An 18,575-nucleotide genomic window follows, 5' to 3' on the forward strand; every position below is an offset into this window, starting at 1 on the left:
GGGTCATACGTAAAACTAAAATATACCTTCTTGATCTTCTGGTTATGATCCAAGGGTAGTATCTGTTCTGTCTAAAGATGGTATAATGATAGAATGGAGTTTCCATTCATACCGGGTGTCCATACAGTGGAAATATGTCGCTGACTCCTATAAGAATATTGGAGATAAACCGCAGTAACCAGATATATTCTGACACTACATTAAGTAGATTACTTTGATAAATACTTTTGCAGTTTTAACAAAAGGGCTACAATTCACTATGAACGTCCACAGTAAGCAGGTGGCACAAGCAACTTTGTGTGCATGCATAAACAGGTGGCACAAGCAACTTTGTGTGTGAACCAGTATAATAAGCATTGAAATTACAGCAAATATTTTGCTTTGGGAGTCCAACATTTGAAAATGTGAGCCGAAACCATGTTCATTTTTTTTTTTTTTTTTTTTTTTAAATTTTGTTCATGAAAAACAAACAAAACATTAAATTCACAAAAGTTTAAAGACTTGTCTGTTCTCTCATAAATCAAAATATGCTCCCCTCTACCCACAAAATCACAGCCATGGTATCAGTAACAAAATTCACAATACTTTCTGAAATCAACAATATTTAGTACACACAAACTTCAATCTATATATTATATTGGAGTTAGACATTTTATAAATCTGAATCAGCCAAACGCTTGGCTGCCAATTCTGCATTGCTGGTAATGAAAGCAAGAAATTGGCATTTCCCATTGATTTTTTTTAATTTTTTTTATTTCAATTCTTATGCAGACTTTTTTTTTTCCTCTCTCTGTGTCTGCTGATTTGTTAAGGGAAGACGAGATGAATCTTTTGTCCTCGAGTGGACCAATGGAATTTCATCGTTGCAGCTGACAATTCTGCTCTTCTTTTAGTCTTGGAAGAAAATCGATCGGATGCGACACTCGAATGCTCTTTAATTAACATCCGACATCTGCACATGCCATTCAAACCTTTTTACCACATGCACCCCCCACACACACATTTCTTTCTCTTTTTACCCGACTTATTTGATAAAAATCGAACTACACACAGATAAAAGAAAAGGTTAGCATCTACATACAACAACATTTTTACACATTGATATAAAAGTAAACAAAAAATGAACCTGTGGGAATCTTTCTCTACAGACTATAACATGGCCGTCTTCAAGTCTCATGTCAACAAATATCTATCAAGTTATCTTGTGAATAAATCATAGTACTCAATCCTTTCATAGTACTGTTTTATTGATTTAACTGAAAATATCATTAACCTTTATCCTCAAGTAGATGTTGGTCTTGATAAGTGATAAAATGGTGTCCTGCCTGGTATTTACAGCTCCCCATCCATCTCTCTCCTCTGAGGCATTCATGAATTTAACTTTGGTTTATTCTTTGCTGGTTGTCAGAGAGTAGTTTGACGACAATCAGGTACTATTTGTCTATCATGGTAATCCTTACAGAGCGAGGTGTTCTAATTCAGAACCCTATTCACACTGTTTCTTAGATAAAGAGTTTGATGTATTGCCATAGCTTTCTTTGCAGTTGTACAGACAATTGGTTGCAGTTTCTTTCTGTCCGAGCAGTGCCCATACTGGGCGGCTGTCCTAACCATTGTACCCAGAGGCTCTTGCTAGTCTTTGAAATTCTCTTCCTATTTCCATGACTTTATCAACATGCAACAATTTGCACAACTCCCCACTTCGGATGCCCCTATGAATATGGCTCAATTCAGAGTAGCTCTTGTTTGGGGTGAACTAAAAAAAAATGTTAAAAGCAAATTTTGATCTATTAGCTTATAAAGAGAAGAGAGAAAAAAAGGGATAAGGTGGTGGGGGATAAAGAGGGAGAGGTCAGAAAATCTGATAAGATGACTTCATATGTTTGGTTGTTTTACAAAATATTATTAACTAGCAGGACCTGCGAACCGGCGTTGCCTGGTGGAAGCATGCCCCACTCATCTCATAGAAAAATTTTAAGTATGGTTGTTGTTGTTACCCAACATCCAACCTCCTCATGTTAAGAACGGCTTTTGGAATAGACACCCCCAACCTCCTCGTGTTAAGAACGGCTTTCGGAATAGACACCCCATTTTGGTATTGGGGGTGACGATCAAAATATTTGCCATAAATTTAACTTTGATAGTCGGTGTCAAGATCCCCACGTGCAAATACTATGAACCAAGAAAGAAGTTAGGGAGTGGCAGTGTCGGTCGGATATAAATAGATTTGATTGGTCACGGCCTGAAATACGTCTGAGGACAAAAATACGAATCTACCAGGCCCTCGTCCGCTCAATACTTTTGTATGGATGTGAGACCTGGCCCATACGGAAAGCGGATCTGCGACGCGTAGAAGTTTTCGACCACTACAATCTCTGCCGCATTCTCCATGTCCGTCCCTTGGATTTCGTCGCCAACAAAGAAGTCCGGCATCACTGCAATCTCCAGGCAATTACTGATCTACTGCAGGCCCGACGCCTTCGATGGTTCGGCCATGTCTCTTGCTGTGATGCAGGGGTCTTTATCCACGAGGCTATCTCCCCACGTCCTCTACCCGGCTGGAAAAAACATGTCGGTGGCCAGCTAAGAACGTGGCTCGGGACTATCAAAGCCGACGCTGAGCTTATTTCGGGCCCGCTCATCTATGGCCTGTCTCGTTGGAGACGTGACTGGCTATTGCTCACTCGGGATCTTGCCTCCAATCGCCGGGCTTGGGCCGCAGCGGTACGAGATGTGCATCTTCATGAAGCCGACTCAACTCCTCCAGGGTGAATGTCGTTTCAAGTACAAGTAAGTAAGTAAATAGATTTGATTCTCGGGCGTGCATACTAATCTGGCGGCTAGTGATATAAAGTGTATAATACAGGCATTATATGGGGAAAACTACTTCTGTCTGCTAAATTTAACTCGGATTTTCTTAATCAGCATAGTGGAAAACCTATCAAAGTTATCATTTTAAAGGAAAGTGTGTCAGTGGATCCAAGGTAAAAATTTATAACCCCCCCCCACCACCACCACCACCAAATGCTGTATAATCAATCGCCTCCCCTTCGTGAAAGCAGTGAAGTACTGTTGTTGCTGCCGCCCAACCCCCAAGCTCCTCATGGTAAAAACGGGTTTTGGAACGGACACCACCAACCTCGTCTGGTTACCCGCATATTAAGAACAACATCCCCATATTAAGAACGGCTCTTGGAATAGACACCCCATCCTGTGAGTGGTAAAGATTTTGTTCAATTTATTATGTCATAATGAAGGACGCCCTAAACAAACATTACAAAAAGAAAGTTAGTCTCGTTTACTAAGATTCGTTCGTTTTGTCACCTCCAAATTTAGAACGTTGAAACTAGACATTAAAAAAAAAAAAGAAGGAATTTCATCTTGTTTACTAAGATTCATTCATTTTGTCATCTCATGGTTTAGGATGCTTGAACCAAATATTAAAACGAGATGTAAACAGTTAAGAAAGAAGATCAGGTAACTTATTTCTAAAGTTTTATTACGAATACTTGATGGTAAGGTAATGTAAACATTTGTCTTTAACCTCGTGAAAATGCGACGATAGGAGAGTATATTTTTTTTCAAACAATGTACGGCGATAATGTGTTTGTAGTTAAATGTGAGGATGTAACTACGTATAGTTATGATTATCACAGTTCTAGAATATGTTTATTTGGTTTACTATTCAGAAAAATATTGATTCGCATGGATGTAGAGGCCATGTTGGTGAAGATTTGAAGTGTTTATTTTTAGTATCAATATGTGTAACCGGAATAACAGATTTTTTATATTTTCAACTAATGAGAATACCTGGAATATCAGTATTCTATTTGTATGTTTATTTATATTTGAAAAGTGTTTATTTTTATATGTATCCCTCCCCCAAAAATGGCTTCTTTTTGCACACATTATACCAATATATTAATAATTCTTTTTGACCAATGAGAATAAAGATAAATTTCCCCAAAACCAGAAGAAAAAAAAAACCCCAAAAAAAACAATTATTTTATTGGTTTATTTTTCTTTGTTCATTTATTTATTTTTATTTATTTATTTATTTTTCTTTCCTTTTCTCAAGTGAAACCAAAATTGAATCCGAAAGGATTTTTCCATTATATCAAAAAGGGGGTGTGTAAAATGTTTTTGACTACTAATGGGGGTATGAGATGAATGGATTCGCCAATCATTTTTATAACCAACAGCTGTGCTAAACAACCAATGAAAACGTTTCAAAATTATTATAAAAATTGTTGAATTTTAGATTCAATCAGTTCACCGTCTACTACGTCACGGACCGCATTTAATTCTTGGCCGCCATCTTGGTTACTGATCTGAACTACGCCGCCATCTTTGTTCGACACAATATCTCAGAACTTAACAGGTTAACTACGCCACGGACCGCATTTAATTCTTGGCCGCCATCTTGGTTACTGATCTGAACTACGCCGTCATCTTTGTTCAACACAATGTCTCAAAACTTAACACAACTAATGAGAATACCTGGAATGTCAGTGGGGAGAAATAATCATTTTCGAATAGGGAAGTGTAAAGGTAGTTGTAAGTCTATCAATGTATGATGCAGTTAATAAGGGTGTTAGGACAATATATTTATATTTTGTATATTTTTACTTGGTCTTCACTGGGAGCGAGAGTAGTGTTTTTATTTAGAGGGAAAATAACAGCTCCTTCCATTGTAGATCTTTGCAATAGTGATGATGTTTCTTCTAGGTTGGGGTCCTGGATATGACCTTAAATTATATCCGATGGTGAGGCCCCCGCTTGTGAGCTTTGGGGAGTGTGGGTCCACCCTTTAATTGCCATTGCTCCAAGGTCCACTCTGACCCGAAGTGGTAGTACCTGTTAGGGTCTCAACTATGGGTTAAATAGAAACTGACGTGAAAAAAAAACAAATATTAAAATTTTCTTCAAAATCACTGAATTCAGCATTAAATAACCTGGTTGATATGCCGTAAAACAAAAAACAACCACCAAGTCTAGGTTGGAACGTAAGATTTTAATATAGCAGATAAATGTGTGTAAGATGGCGTTCAAAAGTTATATAATAGTAAACATAATAAATTTGTATGTGGCCTCTTTTGGAGCAAACCTAGTGTACTTTGGTCCGGAGTGGAATTTCTGCAATCAAATTATTATATATAGGATAATAATTAATAATTTTTAGTGATTTGATTTGAAAAGTAAACTTTTTTAAGCTTGAATTCTTGATACTTTTCTATTTCTATTCTTTTTATTTATTATTATTTTTTGGAAATAATTTTCCAGGGTTTCGATGATTTGCAGACCGAAGCTGATCGTTCGGTTCAACGTTGCATTATTGGTTCACTTCAGCAGCACTTTCCGAAAATCAGCATCGTTGGAGAAGAGGTTTGCACAATTGTATTCTTCATTTATTCTTGTTTTTATCTTCTATTTTGAATTGTTGAATGTAAGAATCTTCAAAGTACGTGATGAAAAACGGTCAGCACCAAATATATCAATGTTTTTGCCATTATGTGGTAATCATTTCTGTCCTCTCCGTTTCCCCATCTCATCTCCTTGTTTTTCTCTTTTTCTTTCTCTCTCACTACTCTTTTTCTTTCTCTCTCACTACTCTTTTTCTTTCTCTCTCACTACTCTTTTTCTTTCTCTCTTCCGCTCTTTCTTTCTCTCTTCCGCTCTTTCTTTCTCTCTTCCGCTTTTTCTTTCTCTCTCCCGCTTTTTCTTTCTCTCTCCCGCTCTTTCTTTCTCTCTCCCGCTCTTTCTTTCTCTCTCCCGCTCTTTCTTTCTCTCTCCCGCTCTTTCTTCCTCTCTCCCGCTCTTTCTTCCTCTCTCCCGCTCTTTCTTCCTCTCTCCCGCTCTTTCTTCCTTATTCCTTCACTCCCCTCTTGCTAGTCCTAATTTCTTGCTGGGGCGATTTTAGAAGCAAAGCAAATTCTAATTTCTTTTTTTGATTTTCTTTTGTGTTAAGTTATTCTGGAAGAAATTTTCAGGAACCATTTCCTTCTTCAAATCTTCAAAATCACGAGATTTACTTTGTTTCTAAAATCGTCCAATAAATTCAGAACAAAATTGTAAGTCACACGTTTATTTGTTTATTAATTTTCAGTTTTTATTTATTTTTATTTTACGTTTTCACCCCATTATTATGAATTTTGCTTATCAGCACATAAATTAAAATTCAGGTGATGATCCCTCTTTTTTTTTTTTGTCACTCTTATTTTTTCATGCCACTCTTTTTTTCATGACACTTTTTTTTTTTCCTGACACTCTTTTTTTTTTTTTGTCACTCTTATTTTTTCATGCCACTCTTTTTTTCCTGACACTCTTTTTTTTTTTTTTCATGCCACTTTTTTTTTCATGCCACTTTTTTTTTCATGCCACTTTTTTTTTCATGCCACTCTTTTTTGTTTATACACTTTTTTTCATGCCACTCTTTTTTGTTTATACACTTTTTTTTGTTTATACACTTTTTTTTTATACCACTCTTTTTTTCTACTACCACTCTTTTTTTCTTGTACACTTATTTCCCCCTTCCCCCATTTTAAAACTTAAACTTCAATGGATACAGTCAAATTGGTCCATGACCTAGATACAACTTAAAGAAAATTAGATTACATTTATCATAAAACGCAAATGAGAGCATTTGATAATCTCTAATACTCTTAGTTTATCTAATTTTATAATATAATTCACTTTTATAAACTTACACATAGAAATATATATATATATAAATTAATTGCAAGATTAACTTATTGGCTACAATTTCACAAAATACTGCTTTTCAGTTAATTTACTCCAACACTTTGCCTGCACAGATATCAAATTATTTGAAGGACTTTTCAAAGGATTCTACCACTTTGGTAATGATGAATTACCAAATATATATGCCCTGGATCTTACTTCCCAGCCTAGAATATGCTAATAAAAAAACCCGCAATTCATTCTGGTATATACCACTATTCATTGGATTTTATAACAGTTCCAATATTTTCATTATTTCAGCTTTGGATATCCTTTTTACACGATTATCCTAATTTTAATTCTCAGTCTATGTGCTGATAAGCAAAAGTGATAATTACCCATATCTATTTTGCTAACATTTCCTCTAATGAAATAAGTCATTTATTAAAAATCTATGGATTAAGCAAAAGGCTTTAATAATTATCTGTACTCCTTTGTCAAATAATAAGTTTTGTTGTAATTATACACAATTTATCACAGAATTTTCATTTGTTATATGCTAGCTTTGTTCGGGCTCTATGTACTGTTCATAACTTTATGTGCATGTATATATATATATATATATATATATAAGTTTGTCTTGTCCAGGTAACCTACATCTAAAATTTCAAGTGTTTTGATCCAAAATTGGGGGAGGAGTTTGGTAGAGTTTGCAAAGGTCAACTCTTTCACCTTTGACCTCTTGGCAGCCAAACTTTTGCTCATAATTTGATTAAAAAGCTTGCTGCATGTTTGAATACCCTTTATGTAAAATTTCAAATGTTTAGATCCAAAATTGGCCGAATAGTTTGCTAGAGACCGCAAAGGTCAATTTTTTTTTTAACTTTGACCCTAATTTTTACCTTAACATTTATTGTTTTGGGCTCAAATCGAATTAAAGTTTGATCCATGTCCAAGTAACCTACATTTAAAATTTCAAGTGTTTAGACTCAAAATTAGTGGAGGAATTTGGTAGAGTTTTCAAAGGTCAAATCATTGAACTTTGATACCTTAATAGCGAAATTTCTGGCCAAAAAACTGATTAAAAAGATTTTTCCAAATCTCAATACCCCTTATGTCAAATCTCGAGTCTGTAGGCTAAAAATTGACAGAGTAGTTTGGTAGGGAAATGTACACACAGACACACACACACACACACACACACACACACACACAATTTCACTTTTATAGATGTATGTATATATAATTCAGTAGTAAGTCGTTATCTGAACACGACCGAGTTTTCATTTTTTTGTGATTCTACAGGTAATTCACTATATTTGCAGAGCACGAACTGATAGTTTTTTTAGTCATTTTCTCAAGCGCTTTCGATCGGTGATCTCGATCGTCGCCAGGAGTGGTTGTTGTTGGTGATATAATATACAACATGCCTGACAAATAGAGAATTACTCATAAAATCAGAAAAAATGAAAACTCAGTTGTTCTCAGCCAGACATGTTTCATGTTATATATAAAGAAAGTCACTTATCAAGGCCCGACGGCCACTCGAGGATAAGCATTAATGACTGTTACATTGGACTTGAAGGCTACTATTTTGTATTCAACTGGGAAGCAGGCCAACGAAACAGTGTTCCACAGTTGGGCAGTTCTGGGAAAGAAACTTTGTTCATGGAATTTGCGTTTAGATTTAGGCACAGATAAAGAGTGGGGAAAATTGTATATAGTGGTTGTAGCTAGATGAGTATTCATGAAAATTTGGCAAAGGGGGGGACATAGATTAGAGTTTAGTCAAACACTTGCCATGAAAATAACGATAGAGCAGAGACAGGCTCGCAAAATCTTTTCTGTGGGAAAGGGGTTGCAAGGAAAAGAAAAGGGCATCACCTACTAGGTTTTGAAGTCAACTTTGAACTGTACCAAGGCAGGATAAGATGCCAAGTATCTCCAGATGTGGCAACAGTACTTCATTTTAGGGTGTACCTGACTTTTATACAGATAGAGGACTGCATCGGTAGTGAGATACGTACTGGAGCAGTAGAGTGATCCAACCATTTTTCCAGCAATCTTAGCAACAGATTTGATGGCTGTGTTCCATTTCAGATCAGGAGTGAAGGTCAGTCCCAGAAGTTTGTCAAGACATGGAGCTTCCCCAAGATGAAAAAGACTTACTAAAGCCACTCGAAGATAAGCTTTAATGAAATTGTCAGTTCGATGGTGAACAATACTATAAGAGGATTGGTAAAGATAGGTGGAATTAGCAGAATTTGAGTAGCTGATATCTAAATGTATTGTGGTGGACGTGAAGAGTCCGAACTTGAATTGAGTGCTAGAAATAGTCTTGATTTATCTCATCATCGCCATAAAAGGACTCCTTTGCAAAACCTGAATGTTAGAAATAAAAAGTGTATGTTGGAACAGGAGTATTTATGCATTAACCACATTTAACCTACATGCGTTACTGTCTATAAACAAAGAAAATAGAAAAAACGAGTCTAATAGAAGTTGTTACGTTTGTTTTAGCACTTGAAGGTATAAGATCAAGAGGTTGGTATCAAAGATAATGTTGAAGAGTATACAATATAACAAAGTTCCAGTGGTGAGCACATTGTTTCCAAGTTCAGTATTGAAACCAGTGCTGTTGGAGAAAAATTTATAACATGACAGAAATCTAGTGGCAGATATGCTATTGCATTTACCCCTTTATTGCCAGAATTTATTTCATGCAATAAATAAATTTTTTTTATCATGAAACCCACGCGTGACAGAAGTTAGCATACAACTGACACACGGGCATGAACAATCCTCTCATTCACTTGTTGAACCATGCATAGACCTCTACTTTGAAAACCAGTTGGGTTGACAAACCAGAAGAGTAAGAAATATTGTTTATTTTTGAAAGGCGACTTGAAAGAACAATTTGGCGATGAAGGGTTAATATGCTATCACCTGAGAAAAGTATACCATGTAATAAAGTTCCAGTGATAAACACATTGTTTCCTCTGTTTTCCCATATTTTTTAATTTTATTTTTTTCATGTATGAACTAAAGTGCTTACTCATTTTTATTTATATGTGTATGTATATACATATTCATATTATTTTCCTCCCCAGGACTTGTCATATGATTCTGAAATGCAAAAATTCTTAGAGAAGGATTTTTCTCAAGATGTCCTTGCTTTAAATTGCCCTGATAATTTGAAAAATGTTAAAGAAAATGAGGTAAGTTAACAGTCGCCTTTTGTTTTGTTGCCTTTAAAATCAGCTTTTTAAGAAACAAAGTTCAGGAAAATTTTTTTCTTTCTTTTTTTTTTTTTTTTTTTTGTCACTACTTAGAAGAATTAAGAGTTAGCGCTTTGAATAACATCCTATCAAAATTAGTAATAGGATGATAATTCCAATATTTTTCTTGCTTCCAGTACAATAGCTAATTCTGTTCTAAATTTCTGATTATGATACAATTTCCAATTCCGATTGTTTTAAAATCTCTAAGTATTCAACTATACAGATTTTTTTTAATTACAATTTTTTTTTTTTAATTTTGCACATATTTTTTGTACACATAAAAATGCACTTTTGAGTTGTGATTTATAGATTTTAGTTTTACTGATAATTTAAAATTGATAAATATTTATTTAATCATTAGTTCTAACAAAAGAAAATTAAGTTTTAAACAAAAAAATTTAAAAGAATCGTTTTTTTTTTTTTTTTTTTTATATCAGGAAATGGTCACAGATTTTACTGATTCTGATGTTCCAAAAATATCTGATTTTTACTATTCTCGATTCCGATTAATTATCCTAACACTAACTGAAACTGATCATCTTCAAATGGTGAGCTATAGCACACACACACAAATACATATACATACACATACGAACGAATGATGCCTCCATTCAGTCTCGAAAGATAAAGGACCCCCCCCCCGTAGGGGCAGCTGCGTAAGTAATTGTGAAGCAAAGGTTGCGCAATCCCTAATCACACCTCTCCTGAATCAGCACTGCTTGGGTCCAGTGGCAAGAAGAAATCCAGGACGACTGGAAACAATGCTGAGATAAGCGAAGGGCACATACAGCACCTGGAAGTCCCATTTAGTACTGACCAGGTTCAACGTTGCTTAACTGCAGTGACCCAACAAGAACCGGTGTGTCAACATGATTATGTCATACACACACACACGTGCGCATACTAATATATGCATACACACACACTAACGCATGCATACATACACATATACAAAGATATATTGCTTTGGCTCTGTGTTATCCCTCTACATATGTTTTTGGGAGCAACCAACCCAAGCTAATAAATTAAATTATACACTGAACAACATTTGTTGTTTGACTATTTATTTGAAAAATGAAAATCTCCTAGCATCATGATTTTGATTTCCAAGTATATTTTAGAATCCAATATTTTAATTAGCTAATGTAGAAATATTGACCCTAATAACATTTTTTTTTTTCTTGATAAGTTTTTTTTTTTTTTTTTTATGCAACCAAGATATGGGTGATTGATATGGCTACAAGCCTGTTTCTATATAAATCTATAAAATTTTGTATTTTTTGTACAGGTTATTGTCTGGGTTGATCCACTTGATGGCACGAAAGAATTCACCCAAGGTAAGCAAGAATTTTTTTTTATTTCTATCTTGTACTTTTCAATGATGTAAATATTAGATGGGAAGAGGGGGGGGGGCAATAAATAAGGTGAATTTTTTGCAATAAACAACTCTCATTCGTTTTTATTTAAATTTGTGTGTAAAGTTGTGTATATATGTTTATATTACTTGTATGTACAGGATTCACCCCTAAACTTATTAACTGATCATTAGGAATTTTGGAACTCTGCTACTAGTTGTAAAAAGTAATAACATGGACTATATTTGGTTTTAGGCAAAGAGAGGGTGGAAGCACTTTGTGATTTCTCTAATTTTGTGAAATTTATATAATAGGTATTAAATATCAGTTTTCATCTACAATAAAACCCGTCGTGTACGTCTGAAAGTTGAAAACACACTTGACAAAGGGAAGACATCCTGAAATATAGCATCATGGATATACCACTTAATCGCCTGATGCAAGTAAGAACATCCTACATGTAAAGTATTGCATAAAAATATATACATATGTATATATGTATGATTATACATATTAGTGTAGGGACAATTAATCGGCATCAGGAATTGGAAAAATCGGAACTTTTGGGGTATTGGAATCTGAAAAAATTGTGCATATTTTCCGATGCCAAAACTATTCTTTTAAATATCTTTTTTATTTGATTCTGTTTAAAACAAAACCTTCCACTGCTGGTAATAATAATAAGATAATAAATATTTATTGATTTTAAACTATCAGTAACCCTAAAATCTATAGATCACTCCATTCCACAAGAGCATTTTTACGTTTAAAAAAATATGTGCACATTTAGCATGTGTTTTACGGTAATCGGAAAAAAATAGCAACTTTATAGTTAAATATTTAGAGATTTATGAAGAATCGTAATTGGTAATTGTATTGGAATCAAGGAAAAAATAAGAACATCTTGCATGTAAAATATTGCATAAAAAAATACATGTATGTATATATATATATATATGTATATATATATTATGATTCTTTGAGGGGTACAAAATTTATATAATGCAATCCTGAAAGGAAGAGGAAAATTCATGATTAAAACGTTAAAATAAAGTCAACATTTAAAATAAAGTTAATGGGGTGAAGAAAAGAAAATTGGGAGAGTCAGCTGACCGGTTTCGCCTTCACTTTATCAAAGCCGTATCGAGAGATTTGAGAAAAAAAAACAACACAAATGGGAATCGAAATTATGTACAAATAAAAATAACATTGCATTACGTTATGTATGGAGGGGAAAAAAAAATTGGAGGAAAGCGATTGAAATACAGCAACTCTGTAAGCAGAAAGAATACCTCTTGGGTTTGAGTGTGATTAGTCTTTAGGATCTTTGAGTAATATAACGCTGCATTTCAATCGTTTTTTTTTTTCCCCCTATACATAACGTAACGCAACATTATTTTTTTTATTTATACATAATTTCGATTCCCATTCGTGTTTTCTTTTTTTTTTTCTCTCAAATCTCTCGATACGGCTTTGATAAAGTGAGGGTGAAACCAGTTAGCTAACTCCCCATTTATTTATTTTTTCTTCTTTTCACCCCGTTGACTTTATTTTAAGCGTTGACTTTATTTTAAGCGTTGACTTTATTTTAACGTTTTAATCATGAATTTTCATTTTCCTTTCATGATTGCAATATATATATATGGAAAAAGTAAGAAAAACCTGTAGCACTTTTAGGGAAATTTTCACCGTTTCGTCTTCATTTTCGGGGGGATTTCTTCAGGAAATGATAGAGATGATTGGGAAAATAAAATGTACCATGACGAGCAGAAAGACCTTTATGTCTTCCTTTTTCCATAACGTCAAAATATTATACCTACTTTTATTCATATGTATATATATATATATACATGATTATACATGTACAACATAAATTGGATCAATAAAAGGAATAAAAATGTTCTCCAACAACATCTGATCACCATTATTTTCAGTTCCGTTAGAATATTTTAAAGAGTTTCTAGGATTTGGATTCTTCAACCCACCTAAGATGAATGCTGCATAACTAACGTTTCTATCTTGAGTGTGTATCTTGTCAAACACTGGAATCTGCACAGATTTTCTATCAGAACCGTTTATTTTAATCCACCGGGTAGCATATTCTCGTTCGCTCAGTCATGACTAGTTAGAAATCCTAAGTAATTCGCAGTTGTATTTTTAGGTCACCTGCATTGAGGATTGAACCTTCAATCTGCAGGAATATGACTTTTACAACTGAATTCTTACTAAGTAGTCAATCCACTGTGCCATGGATCCTTGAAGGTTTAATCTTTAGTGCAAATGACCGAGTTATGGCTGATGGAATGAGAGCATGCTACCCCCATGGATTAAATAAAGGATTCTGCTGTAAATTTTATGCAGATTTCACTGTTCAAAATTTTTGAATTTGACAAGATACACCTGAAGATGGTCAGAGGTTTGATCAACCAAAACATTGTGCAAATAACACCGAAGATGAGAAGAGTAGTCAGAAAAGTTCAAATGATACGAATAATCAACTCTCATCACAAAAATTCAGAACTGTGTAAAAAAAAAAAAAATAAATAAATAAATAAAAAATAAAAAAGTCTGATGATTTTAAATAAAATATTTGCATTTTAAACATGGTTTCAAAGATATTTTGTCTGCTTATTCAAAATTTCAAATTAAAGTTGCTTCTGAGAGTTTTTAATAAATCTCATAATTTTCATTGTTTAAAACGCTGTTATTTGATGAGAAAAACAAGCTTTCATATGGCTTCAACATAGGAATCTTTGAACTGCACTTTTAGCCATTTAGTTCATGAAAATGAATAGAAACTGGCCCTAAAAAAATTCCCTTTTTTTTTTTTTTTTTTCATGGAGGTCTCCACTTATCAAGGCCTGGAAGCCACTCGGGGATAAGGGTTATTGTGTTTACAGTAATCAATGGGATAGTATCGTAGTAATTGTTAGTATTGAAGATTTGATAAAGTGTCTTACTTAAGGGGGCGGTTTGTCAGGAATTTGTTTATGTTAGACTTGAAGACATTCAAGTTGTAGTCAGGTTAGAAACAGGCAAAAGTAAGATAGTTCCACAGTTGTGCACTTCTAAGAAGCTCTGCTCATGGAATCTACGTTTGGATTTAGGCACAGATAAAGAGTGGAGAAAATTAATGACAGTAGTTTCAGCCAGACTGGTGTTTCTCGTGAAAGATTGGCAAGGGGGGACCAGAGATTGGAGCTCAGACGAGCACTTGCCATAGAAATAACGATAAAACAAAGTTTTTTCAGAAGTAGGACAATTGAGGTAGTAGGATCAGTTGGTAGAGGAAGGCCAAGGAAAATATGGGAGGAAGTGATGAGGATGAATTTGAGAGAAAGGGAAATAAAAATCTGGTGAGAGATAGGTTGATTTGGAAACCAGTTTCTAAAAGCTGTCCAGCACACGCCAACATGTAAAATAAATGTTTAACCAAATATAGGTTCTGGATATGACCTTAAAAGGTGTCCATTGGTGAGGCCCTATTTGAGGACTGTGGGGAATATGGAGTTGTTGCATAGTTACCATTGCTTCCAGGTTCAACCACTATTACATGCGACTGTAGACCGCTTGTGAATTTCATACTCCTAGGGAACTTCCTCTTTTGGACGAAGTTGGTTAAGCCTGCATAGGATTACCGCCGTTTCCATATAAAACAACTAAACCAATCTCCATGAATAAATATTTGAAGATATAAAGAACTTGAAGCATAGAAACTTTTTCCGAAATTATTGAATTTTTTGGGTTTTTTTTTTTTTTTTGTTATTTCAGCCAAATAAGGCACAGTACCACTTGGATGTTAAGGACCTACTATTTGGGAGGATATGTAGGGAGTTGAGCAGTAAGATGTCTGTTCACATTACACTTGAACTTCTGCATATCAGTACAGTCAAGGAAGCAGGAACCCAGGAGGGAATTCCAAAGTCTAGCAGTTCAAAGGAAGAAACTATTTGAGTAAAAGGCTTTCCGGTATCTAAGCATCTCTACTGTGTCGGGGTGGGATTTTGCTGCTTATTGGGTTTGTCGATATTTATGTCGAGGGGGTAGTACAAGGGCTTGGAGTTCGTCAGAGCATATTCCATTAAAATACTTGTAAAATAGGCACAGGACAATGGCAGCTGCACAAATAGGAGTGAGCCCTTGGGGAGAATGAACTTTTATATTGGAACATTTGCGTCAATTGCTGCTTTCAACCATTCAGTAGTCTTGTTTGTGCACTGTTCCACAGGAAGAGAAAAGATATTTCCCCATGGAGAATCTCTGATGTGATCCCTGATTTGCCATTAAATATCCCAAAAACGGTTGATATGACGTTAAACAAAAGCAAGCAACCAAACTATATATGATTATGTTAATGAGCAGAATGCTTAAAAGATATATAAAGCTCTAATAAAAATATGATGTAATGGATCTTAAGACAAGTGGCTTGGATCTGATGACTTCAGAGAAAGATTAAATTTGGACAGTATATAGAGGTGTGTGCAGAACAGGAGACTTTGATGGTATGGCCACATTGAAAGAATGGATGAGAGTTCTTGGGTTAATTGATGTAGAACAATTGAAGTAGCTGGGTTAATTCACGGGAGAAGATTAATGAAAACATGGGAAAGTTGATAAGGATAGATTTCAGTGAAAGAGGGATAAATAAAGACCTGGGTAGAAAAAAAGTTATCTTGGTAATCAATTTCTAAAAGCCATTCGATGTATGCCAGCATATAAAACAGACATTAAACCAAATGTAATGTTCTCTGTAACTCTTATGTCAGTCCAAATCAGCACATTAACAGAATGAGAGGAGAGGGGGGAAAAGGGGTGGGAGAGAGAGAGAGAGAGAGAGAGAGAGAGAGAGAGAGAGAGAGAGAGAGAGAGAAATAGGTAATGCTAAAGAACAGATACCATATTACCAGTCTCCAAAAAAGGAGGAAATACATGAGAGGATGATATCATCACAACATCACAGATATGAACCTACCTCCTGAATCGAGTATTAGAAAGTTAGTACATTAGTCTGAATTAGTATCATAAGCTGAATTGTGTATCAAAAGAGAGCAGGATAGTGCAATTGATACAAGTATTAGTGACATTTCGACTTAGGCAGACAGATACTAAATCCCCATTACTAATAGATGTAAATGTTATTTTCAGGTTTACTGGATCATGTGACAGTGCTGATTGGCATCTCTGTGAATGGCAATGCAGTAGGTGGTGTCGTCTACCAACCCTATTACAATTACCAAGCACAACCGCCAACAACTCTGGGCAGATGCATCTGGGGAATGGTTGGTCTTGGTAAGTATTTTTATAAATCATATTCTTTGCTTTTCTTTAACTTATAATGAGTATAGCAAGCATAACACATTTTCAATAGTGATTTCAATAAGGCTTGTGGAGTTAAAAGGAATAAGGTCTAATCCTGAGCCTAACTTGTGGGATTTCAAAAGAATCCTTATCCTGACTTGTGGGATTCCAAAAAAATATTGACCCTGACTCGTGGGATTTCAAAAAAAAAAGATCTTGACCCTAACTTGTGGGATTTCAAAAAAAAAAAAAATCATTACTGTGGCTTATGGGATTTCTAAAAAAAAGTCTTGACCCTGACTCATGGGATTTCTTAAAAAAAATCTTGACCTTGACTTGTGGGATCCCAAAAAATCCTGACCCTGACTCGTGGGATTCCAAAAAAAATCTCGACCCTAACTCATGGGATTTAAAAGAAAAAGATCTTGACTCTGACTTGTGGAATTTAAAAAAAAAAAAAATCTTGACTGGGACTTGTGGGATTTCTAAAAAAAAAAAAGAAGTCTTTATCCTGACTCATGGGATTTCTAAAAAAATCTTGACCCTGACTTGTTGGATCCAAAAAAAATCCTGACCCTGACTCGTGGGATTCCAAAAAAATCTTGACCGTGACTCGTGGGATTTCTAAAAAAAAAAAGTCTTGACCCTAACTCGTGGGATTTCTAAAAAAATCCTGACCCAAAAAATATCCTAATTACTAAAGCAAAGGCCTCACAAAACAAAGTACCATTTGCTGCGTGTCTCACTGATTCTCAATGCATAGCAATGCTTTTGTCATTATTGCAACTGGAGAGGGGACTCCCACCTCACCCCTCCAAAAAACATATTCTGATTTAGAAACTATTCTGTCAAAGATTGTTTCTTGTATAGAAATCCTGAAATCTTCCAATTGTGATTGACAGAACAAACGAGAAATGGTTGAAACAGTTTACAATATGAAAGCAGTAAAAAAGATGGCCAATTCTAAAACATGCCAAAAGGTTAGGATTAAAGTTTACCCTAGCCCCCCCCCCCAATAAATTTGAAAAACCTTCCTCAAAAAAAAATAAATGATGTTAATTATTTACTGATTCAAATCAAAGTAAATTATTAAACCCATTCTTAAAACGGGGCAGGAATGAAAATGAAAAATTTGGTTCTATTTCATGCCGGTACTAATCGACTGTTTAACAATGGCTCTGCCATTTCTAGTCTGTTCCATGAAGCACAATCAGAAGTATTCAGTCTGCTATGAGTCCCCTCGGATAGAAGTACAAAACGATTCCAATTTAAAGAGATTAAATATTTGAACTACAACGTTTAACAAAAGAACTAAACTTAGTATCAAACAACATAGACATTTGATAGGTTTGTGTTATAATCCAGAGATTCAAAAAAGTGGTTGAAAAATCAAATATATAACAAATAAATGTTACCAAAGGCGAGATATATTACCCTTCTACCTAGGTGGATAGATTTTTCAGTGTTTTTACTTAATGTAAAATCTTTGTCTTGAAAAACAAGTAATGTCAACCCTTACACAAGCATAAGAAAATAGGATCATGTAACAACTAATGTGGCCATTTTTCCTTGTGCTTGTGTAAGGGTTGACATTACTTGTTTTTCGAGCCGACTCTTGGCATTTTTCATTAAGTAAAAAACACTAAAAACCTATTCACCTAGGTAGAAGAATAATATCTCGCCTTTGGTAGCATTTATTTGTTATATATTTGATTTTTGACCACTTTTGCTTTATCTTTGTGGATTGTAAAACCAGCACATTTGATGTGTCTACCTCTTTTTTTTCTTGTTGGGGATAGAGCATCTTATTCAAATGTCAAACATTCATCTGCTATTCCAGAGACTCCAACCAAGAGATTTTTTTTAGAATTTTAACCATTCCTTTAAGTGCAATTGTTTGAGTCTCTCTCTTGCACTTGGTTCACTGGGTGTATTCGCCAGGAAGTTTTTGGAATTCTTT

General features: G+C 34.8%; 1 protein-coding gene across 1 annotated transcript in view; it reads left to right on the forward strand.

The window, feature by feature from the left end:
• Positions 1 to 18,575, forward strand: part of LOC145256232 (3'(2'),5'-bisphosphate nucleotidase 1-like) — a 49,427-nt gene that overhangs the window by 21,234 nt on the left and 9,618 nt on the right. The window contains exons 2-5 of the mRNA XM_080114876.1: positions 5,284 to 5,385; positions 9,792 to 9,899; positions 11,251 to 11,299; positions 16,463 to 16,606. Coding sequence (XP_079971002.1) covers positions 5,284 to 5,385; positions 9,792 to 9,899; positions 11,251 to 11,299; positions 16,463 to 16,606 — 403 coding nt within the window. The remainder of the gene's footprint in view (positions 1 to 5,283; positions 5,386 to 9,791; positions 9,900 to 11,250; positions 11,300 to 16,462; positions 16,607 to 18,575) is intronic.

This window comes from Euprymna scolopes, chromosome 32, assembly GCF_053919585.1.
Source record: "Euprymna scolopes isolate OS-2025 chromosome 32, ASM5391958v1, whole genome shotgun sequence".
Lineage (NCBI taxonomy): Eukaryota > Metazoa > Mollusca > Cephalopoda > Sepiida > Sepiolidae > Euprymna > Euprymna scolopes.